Source organism: Protopterus annectens, chromosome 17.part0 (genome assembly GCF_019279795.1).
Source record: "Protopterus annectens isolate FY-2018-M chromosome 17.part0, PAN1.0, whole genome shotgun sequence".
Taxonomy (NCBI): domain Eukaryota; kingdom Metazoa; phylum Chordata; order Ceratodontiformes; family Protopteridae; genus Protopterus; species Protopterus annectens.
In genome coordinates this window covers 803388322-803415730 of record NC_056751.1, presented here as the reverse complement: position 1 = coordinate 803415730, position 27409 = coordinate 803388322, and the positions used below count along the sequence as shown (strand labels likewise).

Sequence of the window (27409 nt, the reverse complement as noted above, 5' to 3'; positions counted from 1 at the left end):
GAGTTTATTGCAAACACTGTATATGTTTATGTTTTTATAATTTTAGCTCCTACATTACTTGAAAAACGTTGAATTTGTAAATTCAGGAGGGGAAAAGATATTTTTTGATGCCAATGGTGACCTACCAGCAGTGTATGATATTCTCAACTGGCATATATTTCCTGGTGGTATGAGTCGTTATATTCAGGTTGGAATGTTTGATTATAATGCCCCTAATGGTCAACAAATCAAGATCAATGAAACGTCCATCCTGTGGAGCAGTGCATTTCCTCAGGTAATTAATTAAAGTTAATTATTAGAAGAGTCTGCCAGTCTAAAAATATAGTCAATTATGGTGCTCAGTGTTTTCTGATATCAATCTCTGTAGTATGTCTAATGATATTTCCATACTAAGATGAGCATCTCTATTCTCCCATGGTCATTTTTGAAGTAACCTGATGTCCACAATTGCTGCACAACTTTCACTTTTTTCTCTATTTTTAAAAAATAATTGCTAATGTGTCTCAATGGGCTGTGTCGTTAGTACTAGTGCCACAAAGTATGTGACCTTCTAGTTAATTCCTGGTTGGGGTGCATTCTGTATGGAGCCTGTATGTTCTCATTGTGAAATGTTTGTTTTTCTCACTGAATGCAACAGTTTCTACCATCTTCAAAATACATGTAGGAAGATGAATTGGCAAGACTGTAAGTTACTGATAGGTGTGTGTGTGTGTGTGTGTGTGTGTGTGTGTGTGTGTGTGTATGTGTGTACTAATATGTGAATGTGTGTGGTGTGTGTGTGTGTGTGTGTGTGTGTGTGTGTGTGTGTGTGTGTGTGTGTGTGTGTGTGTGTGTGTGCGCGCGCGTGTGTGAGCGTATGTGCGTGTGTGTGTGCTTTATCTTGTAATAGGCTAGTTTCAGTTCAAGTTAGGTTCTCTGTCTTACACATGTTGAGTGCAGGGATATGGCCTATCTGTCCTAAAAACCCTAAAAGAGGTAATGGAAAATGAAAGAATGAATACATGAATTAATGCATCACTTTATTTTAATTATGATGCAGTCTGACTCAGAAAACATGGCTGCAGTTTGTTAAACAACCTTATCTAGTGATGCATGTTTGCTTGTCATTATTGTCCTTCATGCTGAAATTACAGTGAGAAAATCAAGAGGAAACACCCACAAGTTTTAGTTTGGACATTATAAATGAAATAATGTTCTATGTATGTTGTTGTATTTTACTTTGGCTCTTGCTTCCATTATTATTATCATCATCCTCATCATCCTCATCATCCTCATCCTCATCATTCTCATCATCATCATCATCATGAGCCCCTTTTTCCCATTTTTCTACATGGGGTATGGGTATCGTGTTAACTGTCACCAACTCTCTTGATTCAGTGCCACACTCCTGCCTTTTTCGACACATTCCTGACTGTCGCAGATCTTCTTTCACACAATCCATCCACCTCTTTGCTGGACATCCTCACTTCCTCTTACCTTCTTCCTGTCTGTCCCAAATCTTCCTCACCAGATTGTCTTCTGCTTTTCTGCAAGTGGCCAAACCACCGTAATCTGTTCTCTTTGATCTTTTCTGCAGCTGGAGCTACTGTTGCTTCTGCTTTTATGTCCTCATTTCTTCATCTTTCCTTTAGTGTCCATCCTACCACCCCTCTCAGGCACTTCATTTCCATCACTTCCCACATCTGCTGTGCCTTTAATGCCCAGGTTTTTGTACCACACACTAGTACTGCTAACACCACTGTCTTGTACACCTTACTTTTCAATTTTTCTTCTGTCATCCACTACACCTGAGACTCTATGTTAGTTGGCCGCAACCCCTCTAATTCTAGCTGTGACCTCCTCATTTAGACTTCCTTTCTCCTCAGCCACCCCTCCCAGATACTTGATGCTATTAACCTGTTCCATTATATTCCCTTCTATCTCAATTTCAGCTTCTTTTGATTTCCCCGGTTTGTTACCATTACCACTTCTTATCTGTGCTTACTTTCATCAAATGTGCCGTCAGTTTTGCATTCCATTCCCCTATCCTTTCCTGACGTTCTTGCTCAGATCTGCCTGTAATGCCACATTGTCTGCATGCAGCAACTTTGTTGATCTGCCTCCTCTGACCTGTTTGCTAATGTAGTCCATCACCAGTATGAATAGCAGTGGGCTCAGAGCTGAACATTGGTGCACACCCACTTGCACTGGAAATCCCTCTATGAGATCAAACACTGTTCATACCAGAGTCATTGGGTCCTTGTCCCCAGCCTTCACTAATTCTACCAGTGTTTCTGGAACTTTGAACCACAGAAGTACTGTCTAAATCAGCTTTCTTAGGACCTTGTCATATGCTTTCTCCAAGTCTAGACGCTTATCTCATCTCTAGCTTCTTCTCAACTATGTGTCACTGCAAACACTGGGTTGGTTGGGATGGTTGTGCTGCATCCTGATCTGAATCCAAACTACTCATCTCCCATTGTGCATTCTACTACTGTGCGTATCTGTTTATCAGTCACCATCTCCACAATTTTCATATAATATGACACGGTTTGATGTCTCTGTACTGCCCATAGTTGTGGATGTCCCCTTTGTTCTTGTACACTGGCATGAGTATGCTTATTCTCCAGTCATCTGTGATACGCCTTTCTCTTACACTGCTATGAGTACCCTCAGGAGCCATTTCTCCCCTATCTCACCCAGCACCTTTATCTTATCTGCTATGACCTCATCTGAGCCTGCTGATTTCCCTGACTTCATTTTCCTTAGTGCTGTTCTTACTCCTTCTAGGGTGGGCTCCTATTCTTCCCTCATCGTAGACTGTGTCTGGGGCAGTACCGCTTTTGTGGGGTTTTCTTTATTCAGAAGCTGCTAGAAATATTTCTTCCATCTGCCTTTGATGTCCTGTGGACTGAGCAGATTGTTGCTGGCATTCCTTATGAAGGGTGTTATCTTTCTGTCCTTGTCTTCTAGCCTAATATAGTTTCTTTGTGCCACCTACTAAGTCACTTTCCAGAAGCTGATAGAGTGCCTGCAATGCCCTGTTCTTTGCTATCATGACTCCTTTCTTAGCCAACTAGTATTCCTTCCTAGCCTGGTCAGTCTTTTCTATCTCTTGCTTTTTTTCCTGCATTCCTTTTTTATTTATGACTTCCTGGACTTCTGCATTCCACCACTGGCTTTCCTTATGTACCTTATTTCCATACCTGGCTCAGCCACATATCAGTTCTGTAGTCCTCACACATGATGTTTTGAGGCGCTGCCATTCTTCTTCAACTCCACTTATTTCCTCCTCTTCCTGGGGTGGTAGAACCCTGAGTAATTAATTAATTAATTAATTTATTTATTTACAAATTTACTTCCCTTACATTTATTTACTGATTTGTTTGTTTGCTTATTAATTTGTTTTGTGAGCTAGAGCACTGATCAATATGAACAGAGGTAAAAAAGATTAATTACTATTTTTATATGCTTGTCTAATGTAACAGCAACAAAACAAAACTTTAAAATAACATGAGTGCCTCTGTGTTGTTATACAAGCAATAATGTCAAACAGGGTGTGTGTGTTATTGTGGAAATAACCCCCACTTAGGGGTATTTTGAGGCCCGGTGCCACTGGTGTTGGGCCTCTACACCCCTAGAAGGGCATTATTTCTACAAATAGCATGCACCCTGGAGGGCATTATTGAGCTTAGAGAATGGGCTGTCTGTACATTTTTTGTGTTTTACTTACTTACTTATTACTTTTTATTACAACATTTTTATATATTGTTGATGTAAAATAGTTCCTCCATATAATGTTCCAAAGTTGCTGTAGTATATGTAAATGATCCAAAATATAACATTTTAAAAAAATATCCAGATATTTACTTTATGTTTTGGACTCTTACTGCTAAAATGTGTGGTTTGCTGCCAGTCATTGGGAATGAATTCACTAAATAATGACATAGATCTGACTTTCAGACTTTATTTCCTTCAGAAAATCCATGCTAACACAAATCCTGTTATTTAAGTTGCTTTGTAATTTTATAAGAACAATATATGTAAAATCTGTTACTATGTCTGAGCCTTTGTTTACCTCTTTATTTCAGGCTTTAACCAGATATCTTGAGTAAAGAGGTCAAAAGGTATGCAAACCTCTTATCTGCTGCTGCTACTGGTCGATCAAACTCATACTGTCATAGACACACACACACACACACACACACACACACACACACACACACACACACACACACACACACACACACACACACACACACACACTTGTGCTTCAGAAAATGCATGCTAAAATAAATTCTATTATTTAAGCAGTTTTATAACAGCAATATTTAAAATATCTTTCTGTTTTAACCCTTTGTTCCCCTTTTATTTTCTGCTTTATCTGGATATCTTTTTTTTTTTAAACACCTTTGGGTCAAGATGTACACAATCCTCTTAACAACTGCTGCTGCCAGTGCTCAATCGCTTTCAGCCTTCACTCTCTCTCTCTCTCTCTCTCTCTCTCTCTCATTCCCATTCACGCACACACACAAACTTCACTTTCATGTACTCACGCACGCATATGCTCAAACACAGACAGAAACATAACCACATAGAGAAACACACACATACAGACACACACACAGAAACATACACAGACACACTTTTTTTCAGTTCCCTTTAGTTTTTACACTCACTAAACAGAAAAAACACTGCTTAGTGAGTGTAAAATAATGGCTCAATCAATCTCACTGTTACTCACATGCATCCACTCATACACAAAGACATAAGCACACATATTTTTTTTTAATTTTATTTTTTTTATTTTTTTATTTTTTTTATATTTTACACTCGCTAAAAAGTAAAAGCGCTGCTTAACGAGTGTAAAATAATGGCGACTGTTAGGTTACTTTCAGTCCGAGATCCACAGCATGCTGAATATGCTGCTGTGAAGTGGCAGACTCATTTTTCAGTGGGCATTACCTGTAGATTACTGATGGAGAACATTTGTTTTATTTCTATCAGGTGGTGAGCTATAGGTCGCCCATTCTCTAAAAAGTCTTAAAAACTTTTGCTAATATTGGTGAATTTTATAAAACTGTGCTGAGTTTCAATGATCATCACCTTAGTCTTCTTTGTGCTTAGCCAACGGTTCATTTTTTGGTGCCAGGTAGGGATATGATTAAGGTCAAGTTCCAGTTGCTTAGCTATCTCTGCATATTGCCATACTGTCAGTATTTTTACTTAGCATAGCATGGTTCTTCTTTTATTAAGACATTTGTTATAGAGTAATGACAAAATAAATGCTTGTTGGAATAAATTATTTTGTGTCATGTTTCCTTTCAGACACCTGTGTCTGTCTGCAGTAAAAGCTGCTTACCTGGATTCTGGAAAGCTGCACGTAGGGGGCAGCCCATCTGTTGCTTTGACTGCCTTCCCTGTTCTAAAGGAGAAATTAGTAATCAGACTGGTGAGTGTACTTCTTTAAGTCAAGACAATATTAAGATTGAGTAGAAATGCCATGAAACATCCACGATATAGCAATGAAAAATATCATACCACAGTTATGTGTAAAGCATTACTTAAATTATTTCTTCTTTTTGGTAGCAAGTGTAAAGTAAAACTTGCATTTGTCAAAGCTGAATGTCAGTTTGCATTGTTGATAGATTGTTGCAGTATGAGAAATTAGTGAAGCAGGAAACGAAAGAAGCATGACCTATCACAGTGTACAGGTAGTCTGTCTCCTCTTCTTTCTACCACATCCTTTCTCCTTCCACCTCCTTCCATCTCTTTCTCTTTACATTTCCAGTTTTCTTTGTCTGTTGCTGCGTCACCCACACAGTCAGTGTGAATTGTTAGTAGTAAAGGAAAATTCTCAGTAGGCAAATACTACGCTAACTGCCCTTGTAGGCCATTTTAAGCCTCGTCGATTTCTCCTCAAAGGTGTGAATTAGTGGAATGTATGCTGCACAGTTAAAGCAAGTTGTGCTCTTTTTCTATATAAGTGATTCACCATTATACACATTCAGTATATCATAATTCTAATTAAAAGAGAATTCATGTAAGTGCCAATTGATTGCTCATATTAGCAGTTTTAAGTAGTGCAGGCACCTATCAGACCATTCACAGGCACACACATGCCCATATAACTCTCACACACACACACACACACACACACACACACACACACACACACACACACACACACACTTGCACACAAGACCACTCATAAATGAATGCATGTAGTATGCATACTGTGTCTTAATGCAGAACACTGGACCTTACTAGAACATTAGTTTTGCTATCAGAATGCTATGATGGTAGTGCAGTCTGACAGCTGCTGTTGTTGTAACATTCTGGCAGATTCTGGAAAGTTGTTTGCTTAATTCCCTTTGAAAAGGAGATTTTCACCTCATTCACTCAACTCTTCTTTTTAAAAAATTGTCAGGAGTTAAGTCAGTTTGCAATCCACCTTACAAAAAGAGCAAATGAAATTAGTTTTGCTTTGATTGTTAAGAAAAGGTGTGCGTGTGTGTGTGTGTGTGTGTGTGTGTGTGTGTGTGTGTGTGTGTGGGGGGGGGCTAAATATAAATTCAGCAGCAGAATAGAACAGTACAGGAGATGGCCATTCCTAAGAGCACTAGACCTTGCATAACTACTTTACTTGGGATTCCAGGCTCTCATTTACACAAGATCCAATGTTCTGTATAATCTCTGTGCACTGTATTTACCTAGCTACTATCAGACTAGGGAGGCAGATGAAAGCAGAAACAGCTCATATCTGTACACCTCAGCTTAGCCGTATTCTGCTTACTCTATCTGATAGAAGAGACCATACTGAAATGCACCCTGCACAGACACACACACACACACACACACACACACACACACACACACACACACACACACACACACACACACACACACACACGCACACACACACACGCACACACACACGCACACACACACACACACACACACACACACACACACACACACACACACACACACACACACACACACACGCACGCACACACACACACTGTAGTGTGATGGCTCTAGTGTGGGATAATGTATTTTTAAAATGTATGCTATACTATGGTGTGTTGGAATATACTTACGACAATGTTGGGAGGGGTAAGCTGGAGCTTGTCTAGAAGACTTTGGGAGTATTGTATGGAGTGCGACAGCTCAGTCAGGGATAACTTGTGAAATTATACTTGTAAGGAATATCTGGAGTTTAGACTCAGGCCTACAGCCTGGAGTTTTTATGACCATCTGTACATGAAAAGGCTGGGAGATAGAGTAACTTTTTAATGGAAAAACTAACCAAAGGTACCATTTGGTTTTTGTTTCAAGGCAAGCGGGCGATTAATTGTGTATTTATTTTTTATTTTTCCTGTGACTTTATAAAAATTAAACCCATGTTTTATAAGAGTCTTGCATATAGGGTCCCTTTGGACATTACAAAGCACATACATGGGACAAAGAACAAATAGATATATTTTGGAGAAGTATTTATGAAGATCCTGTGAAACATAACAAATATGCTAAATGGGTAGAAGCAAAAGAAAGAATAAGAAGTTTAAAGGTACAGGATACAAAATGGGAGGAAGTTACCAGCCAGAGTGAGATTGCAACAAAGTTAAGAAAAGCCTCTAATTGGAAAACCCCAGGCCCAGATGAAGTACTTAACTTCTGGTTAAGATTTAGCCATGAGTAAGAACTATTTATATGCACACCCAGAACAGACGCCAACCTGGCTAACAACAGGAAAAAACAATGCTCCTACTTAAGACTGAACCTGCAAGCTACCCTAAAAATTATAGACCAATAACTTGCCTTCTAACAACTTATAAACTATACACTGGAATTGATGCTGACAGAGTTTATAGTCATTTAGAAGAAAACTCAATTATGGTAATAGAACAAAAGGGCAATAAAAGAAACTCATATGGAACAATGGATCATTTGTTAAATAAAGTCATAGTGGAGAACTGTAAAAAGGGGAAGAATCTAAGTATGGCATGGATTGACTACAAAAAAGCATTTGATAATATCTCACATTCGTGGATAAAAGAGTGCCTAAAATGTATAAGATACACCCTACACTGATAAATTACATTACAGTGACCAGGAAACAGTGGCAGACCACTTTGGAATTAAGCCATGATAAACGGCAAATTATTATTCCAGGGATAAGAATTCAAAGAGGGATATTACAGGGTGACTCTCTGTCACCGCTGCTATTCTGTCTTGTCCTTAACCCATTAAGCTGGTTACTTAGCAGCTTAGGCCATGGCTATAATTTGGCTCCTAGAAAACAACAAAGTGTAAAGACGTCTCATCTTCTCTTTGTCGATGATTTAAAACTGTATAGCTCATCAGTTGAGGAACTGAAAGCACAACTGCAAGTTGTTAAAACTTTTTCAGATGATATAAGAATGTCATTTGGTCTTGATAAATGTGCAAAAGCAACCTGTAAAGCAAGAAAACTGTTTGGGACAAGAAAGTGATATAAAATAATTTGAGCAAGAGGGAGTGTATAAATATTTGGGAATTGATGAAGGATCAACAATAAAACATTAACAAACGCAAATAAAACTTAGTAAGGAATACTTTAGAAGACTTAAATCAAGCCTGAAAACAGTGTTGACATCTAGGAACAAAATCCAACCTATAAACCAATTTGCTCTTCCTATCCTAACTTACAGCTTTGGACTGATTGACTGGCACCAAAATATGTTGGATAGATTATACAGGAAAAGAAGAAGAATGCTTCATGCTCACTAAATGATTTATAAAAATCAGTGCATACCAAGATTATATGCTCCCTGTTCTGAAGGACGTATGGGCGTCCTTGAAATTGATTACATTTATAGATATGCAATTGTGGGACTGCTCACATATCTGCTGACCTCGCAAGACCCAATGTAATGAAACATTTGAAACATGAGGAGAATAAATGTAAGATGACTTCCCTGCTTAGACTAGCAGAAGCATATCGGTGTCAAGCAGGGATGGAAATCAAACCACAAGTAGATAAAAATCAGGCAGCAACTGAATGTGCCAAAAAACAAAAGAAAGAATACAAGGTGAAATACTAGATGAGAAGGCATAAAATGTGGAAAATGCATATAGTTGCAGGTATATATACGGGAGAACCTCATGTTGATCAGGATCAAATGCAGGAATGGTTACGGAGAGGCAAACTCAAACCAAGAGATGAAAGGTTAATATTGGTGACCCAAGATAATGGACTATGTACACGTTGATTTACAAAGTCCATTGAACATGTGGGAGAAACAGACAAATGTAGGTTTTGTAAAACAGAATTGGAAACAGTTGCACACCGTGTTGCTGGTTGTGACATAATAATGGCAGAAGGACTGTATACTGAAAGGCATACTAATGTGGCAAGACTGTTGCAGTAGGGACTGTGCAAACATTATGGTATTGAAGTGGCTGAAAATCTGGAAGCATGAACCACAAAGCATCATAGCAAATGATGAAGTCTACATCACATGGGATCATCCATTACCAACAATTCAAAACATAGATGCTAGAAAACTGGATATAGTGGTCCATGAAAAGAAGACAAATGTAGCATTGATCATTGAAATTGCAACACCCTTTGACTATGAGACATAAAGTCATAAAATGTCAGGATTTGCAGGCAGAAGTGAGATCAATGTGGAAGAAAGATACCCAAACAGTTCCAATAGTAGTAGGAGCAATGGGAATTATAAAAAAGAATCTACAATAGTATTTAGATATGTTACCAATACATGTAACTCTGTACGAATTGCAGAAGGAGTCATTACTGGGCACACTGTGGGTGCTGCAAACAGCACTTCTGGCTGACATCAAATATTGAAACAATACTAATGTCATGAACTTTGATCATGCTATGACTTAAGAATGGGGTCCATTCCCATCATGGTATTAGAAACCCAAAAGATCTGGAGAAATTAAAAAAGGGCATGTAATCACAAAAACAGATATCAATAAATCACTGTACTGTGAAATTTATTCTTCAGTCCAGTGTACCAGGATGCTAATGGATGTCATTAGTATAAGCTCTACTCCCATCTACTGCATTTACATGTGGCACCAATCCCCTGTCTTTTCAGTAGAATGGAGCTGTGCTACTGAGCAGCAGGGTGTTCCGTGAATTATAAACTGAAACCACTTTGTCTGGTATGCAAAACAACTTGCACTATTTGTGTACTATTTATTTATTTACATTTTGTTTACCAGGAAAGTCCAGCTTGGTTATCACAGAAAAGCACAGTTGTGTACATACCATAAACTAAAAATCACCCCTCTCATAAACAAAATCCACATCATTCCTAAACACCACAATACCAAAGTCCTCTATCAACACAACAACAAAGCTCCACCACAATACCAAAGTCCTCTATCAACACAACAACAAAGCTCCACCACAATACCAAAGTCCTCTATCAACACAACAACAAAGTTTCCACAAAACAAGAGCCCTTGGCCTATATAGTCACACTCACTACTTTACCTTTATCAGGAGATATACATGCAAACTCTGTCCCAACTCCAACTAACTCCCTCAAATCCATTTACATGGCAACTGTAAATACTCAAAGCATTCACAACAAAATCTCCAGTTTTCATGCCTGAATTGCTCATAATCAACCCAACATCATTGCCATCACCGAGACCTAGCTTAAACCCCACATTAAAGATTCTGAATTTCTCTTCCCTGACTTCCAAACAATTAGCTCTGGTAGGCACAACAAAAAAGAAGGTAGACTAACAATAATCTTCCCTAAAACTCTCACTGTAGTACCCTACACCAATCCGATCCCCCAATTTGCCAATGCAGAAATAACCATTGCCTTCCTAAAGTTAAACCGCAGCAAAAATCTTTGTATCATAGTTCTCTACATAACCCCTGGAAACAATATCCACCTGCTAGAAGACATCCTCACCTGGATTTCTCCTAACATAAAAAAATGAAATCATTTTACTAGGTGACATAAACCGCAGCTGGGCAAACTTGACCTCCAATTCCCCTACCATCAGTATAAATTTATTTAACTTTACTTAGCTAATAAACACCTCTACCAGACCAACCAATGATAACAACACAGGATCCATACGAGACTGGATTCTTGTATCCCACCCCAACAAAATAGCTGAAGCAGGCACTCTCCATGATACTCTGAATGACCATCTCCCTGTCTTTATCTGCCACACCCCTTCAGCCTTACAAAATCAACACCAGTACAAACATATAAGGAATCTAACTGCCTTCAACCCTCTAATGTTTTTTGATATACTTAAAAAGATCAACTGGCATGTACTAAATTCTCTCCCACTAGATAATGCTGTTGACTGTCGCACCACTACACAGGAAAAGAATCAAAACTAACTCCACTCCATGGCTGACCAAACCTACTAAAGAACAGATGCATCTCAGAGATAAAGTGTGGAAACATCAATCTAACAAAAACCAAGACTCCCTGGTACATTTTAAACAGCCTCATAATCAGGTAAAAAACTAGGGTCTATATTAAATTCTCAAAAGCCGACAATGTTGAATCTGACATTGTCGACACCAGAATAGCGAAACTGCAGAACATCGAACAAGTAAATGGAAATCTCTGTAAGGGGAGATTTACATTTACTTCAATGTAGTGTGGTCTTGGAGTTGGTATATTTAGGTAGTAGGGAGTGTGAGGGATGCAGGGGGGCTTGCCCCCCTTTCTACACTGTTTAGTTTTTTTTTTTGTTGTTGTTTTTATTTTTTTTCTGAACATTCAATGTTTTAACAGTTCGATCACTAAAGGTCGACCTTTAGTGATTCGAACTGTTAAATATTCAATGTTCTAATATAGACCCAAAAAACTAGTACATAAAGACAAAAAAGCTTACTACACTAAAACACAGTCTAATCACAAACAAAGCCCTAAAAATTTGGAAATTCCATCTCATCTTTCCTAAAACCTGGCAAAACAAATAATCCCTATCCACATCCCAACAAGCCCTCAAGTGAAATAGCATCTCTCTTTAACTCCTTTTTTATAAATTGTATAGCTGTCATTATTTCTAATTATCTTCAGGTCAAAGATAACACAAATAACATTGTTCCTCCTAAAACATCCCCTGCTTTCCCTACCTCAATAAGCTCCTCATTCCCCCCGAAACCCAACATCAATCTTGCCCCTAATTTTATTATTAACCCTATTTCTATCACAACTATCAAAAGACCACTCCTTAAGCTCAAACCCTGCTCTAACGCACCCGACAACTTTCCACTCCACTTTCTAAAGATCGCTGCCGAAGCCATTGCATTTCCCCTTAACATCCTAATTAACAGATCCATTCAATAATCTTATGTTCCCAAATTATGGAAGAAAGCTTACATTATCGCTCTTCACAAAGGTGGAAAAAACAAAGATATCTCCAACTTAAATCCTATCACCATCCTTTCCTCAATCTCTAAGATTCTGGAAAAGTGCATCCACATTCAGCTGATGCCCTATCTCCTCCATAACAATCTCTTGTCCCCTACACAGCATGGTTTCAGACCTGGACACAGTACTACAACATCCCCTATATCTTTTCTGGACACTATTAACAGAGCTCATAATTCCAGGAAAACAGTAGAACTATATTCTTAGATCTATCAAAGGCCTTTGATACAGTTTCCTACCCTTTACTTCTATCACAATTTACAAACTTTGGACTTCCCCACCACTCTAAACTGGTTCTCTAGCTAATAGACAGACAACAGGCCGTCAAATGACAAAACTCAGTCTCTTCCTTTCTCATCACCCCTGCTGGAGTTCTTCAAGGTTCCATACTCGGCCTCCTCTTATTCAATATCTTCATTGATAATTTTCACATGTCTATCACCAATGGTACCCTTATTCAATATGCAGATGATTCAACCATCGTCTGTTCATCCGACACTATTTCAGAACTACAACTCAAAACTCAAATAGCCATCTCCAACACTGAATCCTGGATGTTTAACAACTATCTGGACCTGAACCCAAACAAATCTAAAATCATGCTTTTCACCTCCAAAAAATCAACCCTATTGGACAGGTCCATGTTCAACATTTATTCCAAAAATAAAGCACAAATAGAAATTGTCAGCCACACAAAACCTCTAGGAGTAACTATACATGAACAACTAAAATTTGATATCCACTTGCAACAAAACATCCATAAACTCATCAGAAACTTGGTATGCTCTATAGGCACCACCAAAACCTTAGCACTTCTGCCAGATAAATCCTTGCCTCCACCTACCTACTCCCTTCTCTAATGTATGGCACACCTATACTTACCAACCTTCAAGCCACCCTAAAAGCCAAGCTTGAAACATGCTATAATAAGATCACAAAATTTGCAACAAATTCCAAAAACTCTACCCATCACTGCACTGCTCTTCACTCCCTAAAATGGCTGGAACTTCCAAACTATCTCATATACCTACAAATTACTACTGCTCACAAACTTACCTTCAAAGCCTCAGATTGTCCCACCCTAAGTTCTATCTTCTCCTTCTACCTCCCAAACAGGCCCCTTAGATCTGAAAACCAGCAACTACTTCTTTTTTTTTTTCAAAACAGGTTTATTGTTTTAACATATAAGAGAAATATCATAACAATTTTATACAAGTAATTAAAAATAGGTATTATTATAATATTCAACAAAACAACTAAAGTATTTACAAAGACATCCACTACAATCCAGCAACTACTTCTGATACACAAGCCAAACCAGCCTCCAGGCAAGCTTCTCTTCTTTTACTCCATAGCCAAAAATTGGAATGCTCGCCCACTAGCTATTAGAACTACACCAAATCCTGTCATCTTCAAAATCACTCTACACACATACCTTCCCTCCCTCTGGAACTGCTCTTGCACTCAACCTCCTTGGAGAACCTTGTTCTAATGTGACATCCTCTCCTTACTGTGTTACCTAACATTCCTCAGTGTGATAAGTATGTCCAAATATTCTTGGAAATGTGTCACTACCATCCACCTGAATACCAAATTACTAACCATGTTTCAAATTTGTAATCTTATTTGTCTATTAGTTGTATATATTATTTATGTATTATGTAAATCTGTCTCTGCAATTTGTCTGACTACTGAGTTGCTACTGAGTTGTTAACTATGTCTCAAAATTGTAATGTAATTTGTCTGATTTTACTGTAGTGTGGAGCTTTTCTCCCTGGGCTTCCACTGAAAACGCATTCAGTATGGACCAGTGGACTCCCCCAGTTAACAAACTGCAAATAAATAAATAAATAAATAAATAAATAAATAAATAAATAAATAAATAAATAAATGTAGTTGTTCAAGTGTATTCACTGTTGCAGTCCTGAATTGTGGGATTTCCTGCTTTGGAAGCTCTTGGCCAGCCCAACTATCAGAGTAAAAATATTCCTCTTCCTAAGGCTGGTGGACATTCTAACCTAATGTCTGTATGCTTGTAGTGTTAAGACATGATATGATTTCCAGAGTATTGTGGAAGTAGGTAATTATAGGTTACAGCATGAAAAGAGGAGGTCATGAGGTATAAGGAGGGTGAGTTTTATTTAGAGAAGGAGGTAATTTTAAGTGGAAAGGGTAGGAGTTTTCAGTAGGAGAACTAGGTAAGATAAGTGATAGAGAAGTCTAGTTAGATTAAATGAGGGGAGTTACGGTGGTTTGATGGGGCTTGAAAAGTTGATTTTATGTTTTTATGAGTAAGAGGAGTATAACAATTACAATCAGGGTTTCCAGATTTGGAAAGGGACAGGTAGGGACAAAAAAAAGGTCTTTTATGCAGAACAGCAGGCAGTTCCACAGACTGGCTTGTATACTGGCATACGGGCCAATGATAAATTGCAAAGCAGAGGCTGTCTTGCCGGGATCCTAACAGGCAATGTGGGACTTGGGATTGGGCTGCTGATCCTGGGACAGTCCAGCTCAGATAGGGATGTCTGGCAACCCTGGAAGAGCACCAGGGACTCTGTTTTTTTTCTTTTAATGTTTGATTGGAATGATTTTTGCTTGATTTCACTTGGAAGTGAATTTTAGAGTTTTGCTACACTGCAAGAATAAAACGCAGAACTATGGGAAGTGAGAGGTCTCATAACAGACACTTAGCACAAAGTCTCAGATTACTTAAGGATTAAGGTGGGAGGTATATCATTCTAGCAAAGTTTGATTGGCAGGACATTTTTGTGGTTGGTAGAGGATGTTGTGAACAACTTTTGGTTGGGTGGACTGTAAATGGTTAGGAATATCAGGAAGGTGATACATTGGTGAGTATGATTGGGGAGTTGTTATAGAACTGTTATAGTTTAACTACTTGTGTGGCTTGGAGGTGTGTGAATATGGGAACTGCATATAATAGGCCTGGCAGAAGTTAAGCTACAGTTGTATTTTTGCTCACTATGTTGGAGAGGTAGAGTTTTGCTTTATATAGACTGCAAATGTTTTGGTGATTTTTTTGACAGTGTTTTAAATACGAGTGTTAAATGTTAGTTTATCGTCATTTCTGACACCCAGTAGTTTTGTAGTGGTGACTGTATCTCTCTCTCTCTCTCTCTTTATATATATATATATATATATATATATATATATGGGTTCACTTTATAACATCGAAATACTGAAATGTCGAATTTCAGTATCTCGAAGCTATAAAGTCGAATGTTTGAAATAGCTAACGTTCATAATCGTGAATTTCACATATGTCGAATATATGTCGAATTCGTGGTTATGAAGTTGCACTACGTAATGTCCGGGTTTGTGTTTTGGTTGTGCGCGGTGCCGTGTGTGGATGTAGGTGTTATGTCAGGTAAGTGAGTGTTTTGTAAGGGTTTTGAGTGGGAGTTAGAGTGTGTGTGAGGGATTGGAGAATGTGCGTGTGTGAGTGAGCTTTTGTGTTGTGTTTGTGCGATCTCGGAGTTAGTATATATAAGTAGGGGGGGTGCAGGGGGGCTTGCCCCCCTGCTTATGTGTGTGTGAGTTGTGTATGTGTGTTTTTTTTGTTTATGTTGTGATGTGGGTGTTGTGTTGTATGTTTAGTGTAGTGTGTGCAGTGTTTTCGGTTATGTGGTTTCGCGGTTTTTGTTTGTCGGTGTTTTGTGGATTCGGTTTTATAGTCTCGAGATACTGAAATTCGATATTTCAGCATTTCGAGGTTATAAAGTGAATATATATATATATATATATATATATATATATATAAATATATATATATATATATTTGCATTAAACATGTAGCTGAGAATTACTGAGCCTGTTTTCTGTATTTGTGAAGGATTGCTGAGTAAGGGATTATAGTTCAGGGAGGGTTATAGTCAAGCAGATGATCACTGAGTCATCGGCATATTGAAGGTGTGTGGAGAGGTGGGACACTGAGTGCATGCTTTTTATAAATATGTTGAATAGCAGAGGGCCAAAGACTGAGCCTTGAAGAACACCTATTAAGCCTGTTTGATAGGATAAGACAGCTGGTTGCCACTTAATGCATTAGGCTTTGTTGTTGAGGTAGCTGTTGAACCAAGTGATAGCCGAGTGTGATAGTCCTAGAGTGGATAGTGTTTGTAGAAGGTTTTGATGTGAACAGTGTTTAAAGCTTTGGACAAATCTAGGAATATAGCAGATACATATCTGCTTTCATTCCTGTGGTAATTTACAGTGTTAAGAAAGGAAAGTAATGCAGTGGAAGTAGTGAAAGGTTGTGTATAAACAGTAACTTACTGTCTAATAGGTAGGAAAGAAGCTGAGGGTGGACAGTTCTTTCAAGTTTGTTGGAAAGTGTAGGGAATGTAGTGAAGGGTCTCTAGTTTGGTATTTCATACCTGCAGTTTCCTTTGTGGAGGGGTAAGATTATGGACTACTTCCATGAAATTAGAACATTGACTCATTTAAAGATCAGTTAATGAGAACAGTGACAGGGTAAGTCAGAGATTCACCGGCCTCACATAGGTATTTTGTTTGGAAGTCATCAGCTGATAACATTGCAGGTTTCTGCTTTGACAACAGTTTTCTAATATAGCTGGTTAGAGCTGGCTTGAGATTTAAGTGTGGAGGGGGATATGTTGAGGGTATTGGTGTGGGATGGGGGATCTGTTTGGGGGCTGTTCTTTGTGAGGGATTTTATTACATAAATGTAATAGTCACTGAATTTGTTGACTACTTTATAGTCTGTTTCATTTGGTAATGGACTTGGTTGTGTGAGCTTACATTGCTTTAGGAGACTATTATTTTTTTACCAGATGTTGTGTGGGTTGTTAGACTGATTATTTTGTACATTGAAGTAGAGCTTTTTTAGCAGCATATGTTTTCCTTTTTGGATAGATTATGGAGCTCTTTATACTTTTGATGATTCTTAGAGGGTGTGTTGGCATATCAGGTTTTCCAAGCTTTGTGTTAACTGTGGGTGGGATAGTTCTGAGATGTTTTGTTCTGGGTGGAGCTTGGTTATTTAGAATGGATAGAAAGGTGTTTTTGAAGTAATTCCCTGCATCATTTAGGGGTAGTGTTTTGAGTTCTGACCAAGAGAATTGTTTTAGGGTGTTTATAAAGTGGTTAGGTTGATGTTTAAGAGGCTCCTGCCAGTTTTGTAAAGAGTGGTTGAAATATTTTTTGAGTCTTGGCAGATGGCATAGATTGAGTGATGATCAGTGAGGGTGTTTGGTAGGTTTCCTGACAATATAATTTTTTGTTGTTAGTATCCAGTCTAGTACTGAGCCATCAGTGTCTGTTTTTGTTTAATATAGTTGGGGATGTGATTAGATGGGTGAATTTAAAAATATTTATTTAATTGCTACCAGTGCTGTGATTCACATTAGATCAGTTAACATTTACATGTCCAAGGATGATGGTTTCCTTTGAGATGTGGGTGGAAGCCCAAGTGCGCATGTCTTCCAAAGAAGATTGGTTGTTTTGTGGAAGCATGTGCAGAGCTACTATGCATATAGATTTGTTTTGGCTTGTTTTAGTAGGACAGGCAATAATTCTGTGTTTTTGAGGGGGTGGAAATTTTATTGTTGGTGCTATTCTTAGGTTATTGGAGCAGTTTATAGTAACACCATCTTCTTTCTTTGTTTTTCTGTTACTTTCATGTATATTATATACTTGTGGAAGGATGGCATTGTCAGAGATATTTGGTTTTAGCCATGTTTCTGTGACTGCTATACTGTCTGTGGTATGATGATTTATCCCATAATGAGAGTCTGTAATTTTGCTGGATATATTATGGATGTTGATACTGAACATGTTCAGTGTTGTATTCTTTGGACTTGGGTTTGGGCTTGATGGATAGTTGTTGGTATGTTGTCAGTTTTAGTGTATGAGTAGGCGTTAGGAGCAGGGTTGTAATGTAGGGATGGTTTAGGAGGGTGGGCTTTATACAGATTATTTTGCTTGATGAAATGGGTGAGGAAATTTTTGGATGATGGCAGTGGAGGCAGGTAGAATTTTAGGAGGAGTTGATATGAGTGCTGATATATACTGAGAGATATTTTCCTGTAATGAGAGATTGGGGTTACATGTGGGGTAAGTGAAGGGGTCAGGAATGTTTGTTGCTTTTATTATTGGAAGATGATGACAGATTGTTAGTGCTGTTAAGAATAGCAAAAGAGTGGCAAGAACCAGAAAGAGTAGCATAATGTTGGCAGACTTGCATTGTGCTGATGTTAGGTATGTTCAGGTAGCGTGATGTGGGTTGAAGTGGTGGGGGAGGGTGTATGGTTTAATGGAGAAAGGATCATTGGACTAGGCTATTGAAGGAGTGCAGTGTGGGATGAATTTATGTAGTTGTAGTGGGAATTTGGGGTAGGGTAGAGGAGCATATTGAGCCTGAGGCAGCACGGGTGAAAGCAGTGTGGCAGACCTGAATAAGTCTTTGTTTTCCGTAACTGTACTGATTGGTGGCTTGAACTTTTTTACAGTGGTAGGATCTGGGTCAGTAATTCTGCTAATTAAAGTACTGGTCATAGGCAACAGAGTATTGTGTACAACTAGGACTGATTGGTTTTAGGGAGTGCCCAACAACAGTGTGCACTTTAAGGGGTTACTTTAACAATTTAATGTCACCTTACGGCATTTTACTGTCCTAACATTTGGAGGGAAGAATGAACTCAACATACATCAGTAGCTTTTGCACAGGCTGCAGCTTCTGTTTTCCAAACTTCTGACAAAATTTGAATGCCTCACTGGAGGATATTGAGCCCTGCCTTAGTTATTTTTTAAAGATTTACTGTTGAGAGTCTACGGAATAAAATATGGCATTTTAGGTTGAGTAGCAAGTAGTGAGTGAATACTACACTTTGTTTAACTTGCAGAGCTTTGTGTTTTAGCAAGCAGACTTTGAGTACTACACTCACTTTTTTATAAGCACTGTGTCCATAAAATTACCAAAAATGGGATAATGATGTCTCAGGTTAGATTAGAGCTGCATACAAGTGAAGTAATGAAGAATTAATATAAATAACTAACTGATTATATACACATTTATAAAATAAACAACAATATAATCTCTAAGATAAATTGGTGGAAATCATTCATGATATATGGAGACATTGCAATAGTGGATATTTGCAATTTATACTTAATAGATACTACATATACAAAAAACTTACATTTATATATGAATACTTTGACACCCCTCCCTCTCACAGTTCCATAATTACTTCTCTATCTACAGGCAGTAAAATGGGAGACAGAGCACTCACCCTTCTTTCCCATGTCAGTTGGAGGGACTCAAGATTCAGTCTTGGGCCCCATACTCTTTAACATTTTTATTAATGACTTCTACAGTCTTACACATGACACAACTCTCATTCAGTATGATAATGATGCCACACTGAGAACCATAGCTAAGTCTATCCCAGAACTTCAGTAAGAAAAATCTTTTTCTTCTATAGAAACCTGGCTCAATAACTCACACCTCTTGTTGAATTCTAAGAAAACTAAGTTACTGCATTTCACAAAATCTTCATCGTATACAAACAATAACTTCTCCATCACCTCATCAAATAACACTCCCATCAATCTTGTGTCCCATGCAAAGCTGCGTAATGTCATTGTCAATAACAACCTAAAGTTTGATACTCAAATGAAAGAAGCTATCGAGAAAATTCACTGAAAAAATTGGTCTCCTGTATCACAGAACACTTGAGCAATGCCAAAATAGCATTTATGTACCTCATACTTTCACTTCTGTGCAGTGCTCTTATTTACACTAACCTTCAGTAATCTGTACTAATAAAAAATGAAGAATTCTATAACAAGATAGCTAAATTCACCAGTAACTAATCTGCAGAATCCCACCACTGCCTAGCCTTAAACAAAATATAATACAAAAGCTGAGAAACTGGAAGCTTTTGTTTATGGCTATGGACAGTAAAATACAAACAGGGAAAATGTTTCAGTCTCATTAGTTTTATATACAAGTCCATAATATTTTTATCAACCAAAGGATAAGTTGTAGACAATAATTTATCAAGAGTTGAAAACATTTATCTGGGATGGGAAGAAGGCAATAGTTAAATGGTATAAGTTGATTCTTCCAAAAGAACAAGGTGGTTTGGGATTACCTGATTGGAAGGTATATTTTAGAGCTACACAGTTAAGGCCTATTTGCATAATACAAGCAGAAGTTTATAAATCAAAGTGGAAAGGGATAATGATGACATTGGGGGGGGTGTCAAAAAGTAAGAAGAGAGTGCGATTTTGGATGTAAGTCCTTAAGGAGAATAACAACAATAGAGAATATTATATTTAAAAAGCTGCAGAAAGTATTGCGTCAGTACAAAAATGAAGAAAGGAGAATTTGCCAATAAGGATGCATGCACATAGGTGTACAGAAGATAGGCAAAAGGAACCTGGAATTTACTGGAGAAAACTGGCAAAAGAACCAAGGTATTGGGAGCAAATAACTACAGAGGGAAAGATAATAAAGAGAGAGATAAGGCCAAGAAGAAGCTTGAACTGCAGGTTAGACACTGTCTACCCTACCAGGATTATCAGAGTGTAGGCAAAGAGAAAGGGATAGGTTAGTCCTAAGTAAATACCTTTTCAACTAAAAGGCACTATCACGACCAGACGTACTACTTGGTCAACAAAAGCCATATCTATATATATATATATATATATATATATATATATATATATATATATATATATATATATATATATATATATATATATATATATATACATATATATGGATCTACTTTCATTGAACAAAAGTACAATCTACTGTATTTAACTTACCCGACCTTCATCCACTGAAACTGCACTTAAACGAGCCAACAGACTGCTGAATTCCTTTCACAGGGAAAGGAAGCACTTGACTACCATGGGTGAACTGTGCTCTCTCCTCCATGTAGTGTGATATCAGAGTTGGTATATTTAAGTAGAGGGGTGTGGGGGGCAAAGCCCCCCACTTTGATGGGCTTAGTTGTTTTCCATTTCATTTGGTTTCCATGGTGGTCAAGTGGTTCCTTTCCCCGTGAAAGGAATTCGGCAGTCAGTGGAGGTGGATAGATTGTGTGAAAGAAGATCTGCAACAGATGGGCATGAGTGTTGAAGAAGGCAGGAGTGTGGCACTGAATCGAGAGAGTTGGCGACAGTTAACACAATACCCCAACCCCATGTCACAAAAATGGGAAAAAGGGGGCTGATGATGATGATGTAGTTTCATTCAATTAAAGTAGAGCCATAAATATGTATATGTATATATATATATATATATATATATATATATATATATATATATATATATAGTTTTGGACATTCACTCAAATTTTATTTCACTGATTGCAGCAGTTTAATCATGAAGTAAAGCTCATTGGATCGAGCAGTGTAAGTGACCTTTTTCATTCACTTACACTGCTAACTTGCAGATTAGTTTGTGCTTTGGCAGACAGTGGGGTAAGAGAATGTGTCCTTTTCCCTCTGTTGTGTGATCTTGAATGTTGCAAGGGTATGGGAGTGCAGGAGGTAGGTAAATGCTGTTTTGCATGTTTTATTTTAAGTCTGATCGAAACATTATTTTGGTACTGGTTTGTTCTTCAATGTATCTTGATTCGATATAAATCATAAAATTACAACAGCATTTTGCCTTCCTACATTTACAGGTCATTATTGCCTAATTTGGGGGCATAATTTTATCTTTTTATACAGTCATAATGCATATGTTGAGTAATGTACAGTGCACTGCTGTATAACTTCTGCCTTGGTATGACATGACTTCTAAATGGAAAATATTCTTCCGTGTAATATGCAATTCATTGATGAATTATTCCCTTGTACTATACCTGGTAACTTATTTTTTTTTTGGAAGCAGGTGAATTTAAATGAAGTGCCTTTATCCTTAGGCAAGATGGCAACGCTCACATATTCTGTATTTTATATTCCATATTCTAAGGATGTTAAAGCCCTCCATGCTAACACCATCTTTCAATGGTATAGAAGAGCTGTGCTGGCTTAATAAGATGAAGGTTTCCTGAAAATAATGCACCTTTTTTGAGATCTCTGAAATGTAGGCTGGCAGACCTATTATTGGTTCAGCTTATAAAGGCAGTGAGACAAGCTTGAAAGGCTGCCTTCAAGATGCAATGACAGAAGTTTGAACTACTTGTATCTGAATCATGTAAACTCTGACATTTCAACATTTGACAGGATCACAGTTCCGCAATACTGCACCATATAGAAGAAGACGATAATAGGTCTTAAACACATCTCCTACATGGACAAACTCAAAAAACTCCAGCTTTTCTCTGTCTCATATCGTCTATTAAGAGGCGATCTCTGCTTGACTTACAAAGCCATGTCTGACCTAGCCCTGTTAGAAATGTTACACCTAAAGAAATCCCAATCCCTCCATACCACACCTCTATGGAACTCAACTTCATTACCACAATCAACAGAACATGCTGGAGGGACAGGTTCATAACCTAGAGACTGCCCATGCTATGGAATAGACTTTCCATAGATGTCAAGCAAAGCACCTTATTGGCCCTTTTCAAAAGAAATCGTGATGAGTTGATGGGAAATAGAAAGTTCACCACGGGGATCACTCCAGTGGGTTTACTTGATACAGGCACCAGAAACTAAAGGTGGCATGATGCCAGGGCACTTCTATGGGCTAGGCTTGTAAAGGCTCCAGGGCCATTGGCCTAGTACACACCTATGAACCTATGAACCTGTATAGCAATAACCGTATGCCACATACTCCATATATCCACTATATATGCTATAGTTTATGATATGGTTTGGTGAGAGAGTAGAACATGGGACAGAGTCTGATAGAATTCATGCCAGTTATTTAATAAGTACATGTCAAAAATATCATAAATCCTAGCTATAATAACACTTTTCCTGATCATTTTTTTCTTTTCATGGTGTCTAACATACAACACCTAGTTTACTGTGAAAGTGGTTTATTAAAATTATTTTTGGAGTACATACTTTATCTGAAACATAAACCTTACATGCTGTCAATTTTTAAATCTAATTTTAGTAAAGTGATAGTGTTCAATCCTATTCCTTCTAGTCAACATATTAGAAATGTGAATGATTCCTGTTCAATCATACTGTACACCTGAAGGAAACATCCATGTTCTTTGTTAGCTGTCATGCTCCTTCAGATTTTGCTTCACCTGTAACATTGTGGCTTGCAGTATTGCAGGAAATGTAGCTGCTAAAACATCAAGAAAATGGTGAGAGAGGTAAAATGCAGAGGAAGAGAATCATTCTCATTAATAACGAATGACAGACCAGACTCAGCGATGTTGTGCATTAGGTGACGAGTAAGAAAGGTGTGACTGTCAGATGACTGGCGATCCCCCCCCAAAACATACCTTTTGTATCTCATCCAGTGCCATCACTAAATGCATACAGAAACATATTAGGGCCATACTACTTCCCTGTAAAATGAATCAGTCCAATTGTATAATCAGTTTCTCCTTACAAATTTCTGCATGTGTGTGTATTGCAAAGACTGCTTCCAGCTTCTTGGTGCCTCTTTCTATGCTAGTTTTGTATAAAGAAACAGCACTGAAGACAAGTATCATACCAAATATTGATTGCTGTCCGCAAGCAAGAGAAAAGATCCTCTATCCCTATTTTTTTCAGTTCTCGCCCCAGCCCTATAAAAATGCATATTACAACTGAACATGCTAACCAGTCAATTATGTTTTTGAAGAAAAAAACATTATATAAACTATCTTATATTTTCTATTATCAAGCACCATCCTCAAGTCAAATATAGATTAGTTATATTTTAGGAACACGTTTATGGATTTCTGGCCTTCATCAAGAATCAAGAACTTGATGGGTGTTTTAGGTAGAGTCGTGTTTTGTTGACATACAATTTTTCCATGGGCAAAGGTTATGTACTCTTGGCTGAACTAAGGAATTATCATTATGAAGTGCTAAATCATTTGAAATGTCTTCCCTTGACATTAAGAGCCACCTATCTTCTCAGTAAACTTATTTTTAAAATCCTTACACTTGGCTACTGTCCCCTCTAAGAAGAGACTATACATATTACAGAACAAAACTGCACTCTAAGAGACCTAGACAATGGAAATATACTCCTAGTACCCACCCCACCATGAACATCAACATAGGAGAGATAGCCTTCAGCCAATTAGGCCCTGAAACAGAAAGTAATAACATTTCAAAATATGCTAGAAACCAACAAAGACTATGTGCTTATAAAGTAGCTCTAAAAGACTACCTTCACAAAGAATCCATTTGTACTTGCATTTGTGTTAACATCTATGTTTCTTCTATAAATGCATAGCCTTAAATCTCTGTTATGTTGAACTATAACAGCATCTCTAGTTTGGTGAACTGAAACTGCAAAGGGTTACCTGTTATGACTGTTATAAATATGTAAAGAAATTGGTATCATATATGCTTTTTCTGATATTTTCTGATATTGATATCTGTTATGTAATTGTGCAGTAAGTGTGTACTACATACGCTGTTTTCTGATTTTATTGTTTGCACTCTACATTTACATGTACACTTTAATTGTTCCACTACTCTCTAAACTTGGGTTCTAGCTGAGAAAGGAAGGTCAATTAATCAGTTCAGTTACCTGCTCAACAAATAACAAATAAATAAATAATTAAATGGAGGCCACTGTGGGAAGATACATCCCTTTCTCATCATGCAGCAAACTTAGATTTGTTTATATTAAAAAAGGGAATGTATGGGGCTTTGCCATCCACAGAAAAACAGCTTTTTTTAATTTGCAGTATGAACTTCTGGTTGTTACTTGTGTGTGAAATTTGAAAAGAAAAATGTATTTTGCTCGAATTACATAGAATAGGTGCTTTGTTTCTTGGCAAATGTCTTCATTTATGCTTCAAGTGTTCTAGATTTTTAGCTGAAAACGCCCTTTGCTACTTCAATTGTATTTATTTTTCTTGTCATTAGATGACTGTCTATGAACCTTGATGTTTGTGCTTAAAGTGCTCTTTTTTGCTTTAATAAGCACTTCTTGTTATTCTGCTATGCATCTTCACTCGTATTAGGAAAAATGGTCTAATGAGAAAAATGGACAATCAGACAACATCATTTTTAATTAATGAGATAAGTATCTTCTGCTGTAAAACATTTATAAATAAATATCTAAAAGTGGCATTTGTTTTCTTAAAGATGTGTCATTAAGGATTTTATAGAAATGGAACCTAAATGCCATTTTATTTAAAGCAGTTTTGTGTGCAAATCAAATGTTTCAAACAAATATTCACAGTATGTTGTTCCTCTTTATTAGACTAGTAATAGTATTGCATATTTACTTCCTAGATGCCACAGAATGTATGAAATGTCCCGAAGACCTCTGGCCTGATAATAAGCGTGATAAGTGTATTCCGAGGAGCATCGAGTTCCTGTCATACAGTGAGCCTCTTGGAGCTACACTGGCATCGATTCCCATTTTCTTGTCAATAGTAACTGTTGCAATTCTCTGTATTTTTATTAAGAATCAGGACACCCCAATAGTGAAAGCCAACAATCGTGAACTCAGTTACCTCCTTCTTCTTGCACTCATGTGCTGTTTCCTATGTTCCCTAATATTTATTGGCAAACCAAAAGTATATACCTGCATGTTTCGACAGCCTGCATTTGGTGCAGCATTTGCACTTTGTGTGTCCTCCATTTTGGGGAAAACTATCACCGTGGTCATCGCATTCAATGCAACTAATCCTACTAGTGTACTAAGGAAGTGGACCGGCTCCAAAACCCCTGCTGTAATTCTATTTATTTGTGTGTGTGTACAAGTTGTCATTTGTATTTGCTGGCTAACATCTAACCCTTCATTTCCACAGCTTAATATGAAGTCACAAGAGGGAAAGGTTATAGTCGAGTGCAACGAGGGTTCAATTATCATGCTTTATACCATGTTAGGGTATCTGGCATCTCTGGTAGCTGTAAGCCTAGTTATTGCATTTTTTGCTAGGAAGCTGCCTGATAGTTTTAATGAAGCCAGATTCATTTCTTTCAGTATGCTTGTGTTTGCCAGTGTCTGGCTGACCTTCATACCAGCTTATCTGAGCACTCAGGGTAAATACATGGTTGCTGTAGAGATATTTGCGATTGTATCTTCTAGTGCTGGTATTCTGTGCTGTATATTTATTCCAAAGTGTTACATTATTATTCTGAGACCAGAAATGAATACTAGGGACCATTTAATGGGAAGTTCACGGTTAAGGAATAAAACATGATGGGTGCCTATTGAAAGCATGATACCTGCATCAGTCTTTTTATAAAAGGATGCAAACAGTGGGTTATTTCACAACTGTAACATGTAAAAAGTATCCATGTATGTAACACAGACTGCTACACAAATCGAAGAATTATTTATGAGTAACATAACTAAATAAAATGCAGTACACTGATAAAGCAGTCTACTGATTTATTTATATTTCTAAGCATTTTATTGAGCACTTTAATGAGACAGAGAGTGCTCAACCAGAAATTGTCTAATGATTTATCATGCCTAATTTTCCATCATGTACTATCACTACATCTATCTTTGTCATTATATGCTTTGTTAATAGATTAACAGTATAAGGTGCCAAGTTGATGGAACAGGGCAAATGTTGCAAATAATAAAGGACTAAGTTTGGGAATAAATTATACAATGGAACTGAGACATGAAATGTACAAATTTGTACAACGGCATGAACAAACTGTTATCAAACAAGTAATACATCTGGTCACATACTGTGCATTGCATGAGCAATAGCCTCTAGCACTCATTGTTTAATCTGATAATTTGCTCCATGAAGATTTAAAATTTTATGAGAAAAATAAATGGCAAGCAATAAATCTTGACTTCTGGATTTTTATTACAGAAAGGACATCTTAGCAGGTTTTATATTGCTGATCAGGTACCGACATTTGTAATTATGAAATCAAATCAATCAATT

General features: G+C 37.6%; 1 protein-coding gene across 1 annotated transcript in view; it reads left to right on the top strand.

Moving 5' to 3' along the window:
• The window catches only part of LOC122791531 (vomeronasal type-2 receptor 26-like), a 192012-nt gene extending 165311 nt beyond the window's left edge, over nt 1–26701 (top strand). Inside the window, exons 4-6 of the mRNA XM_044059272.1 lie at nt 47–274; nt 5308–5431; nt 25785–26701. Of these exons, the coding sequence (XP_043915207.1) occupies nt 47–274; nt 5308–5431; nt 25785–26701 (1269 nt within the window). The remainder of the gene's footprint in view (nt 1–46; nt 275–5307; nt 5432–25784) is intronic.
• The last annotated feature ends 708 nt before the right edge of the window (nt 26702–27409 follow it).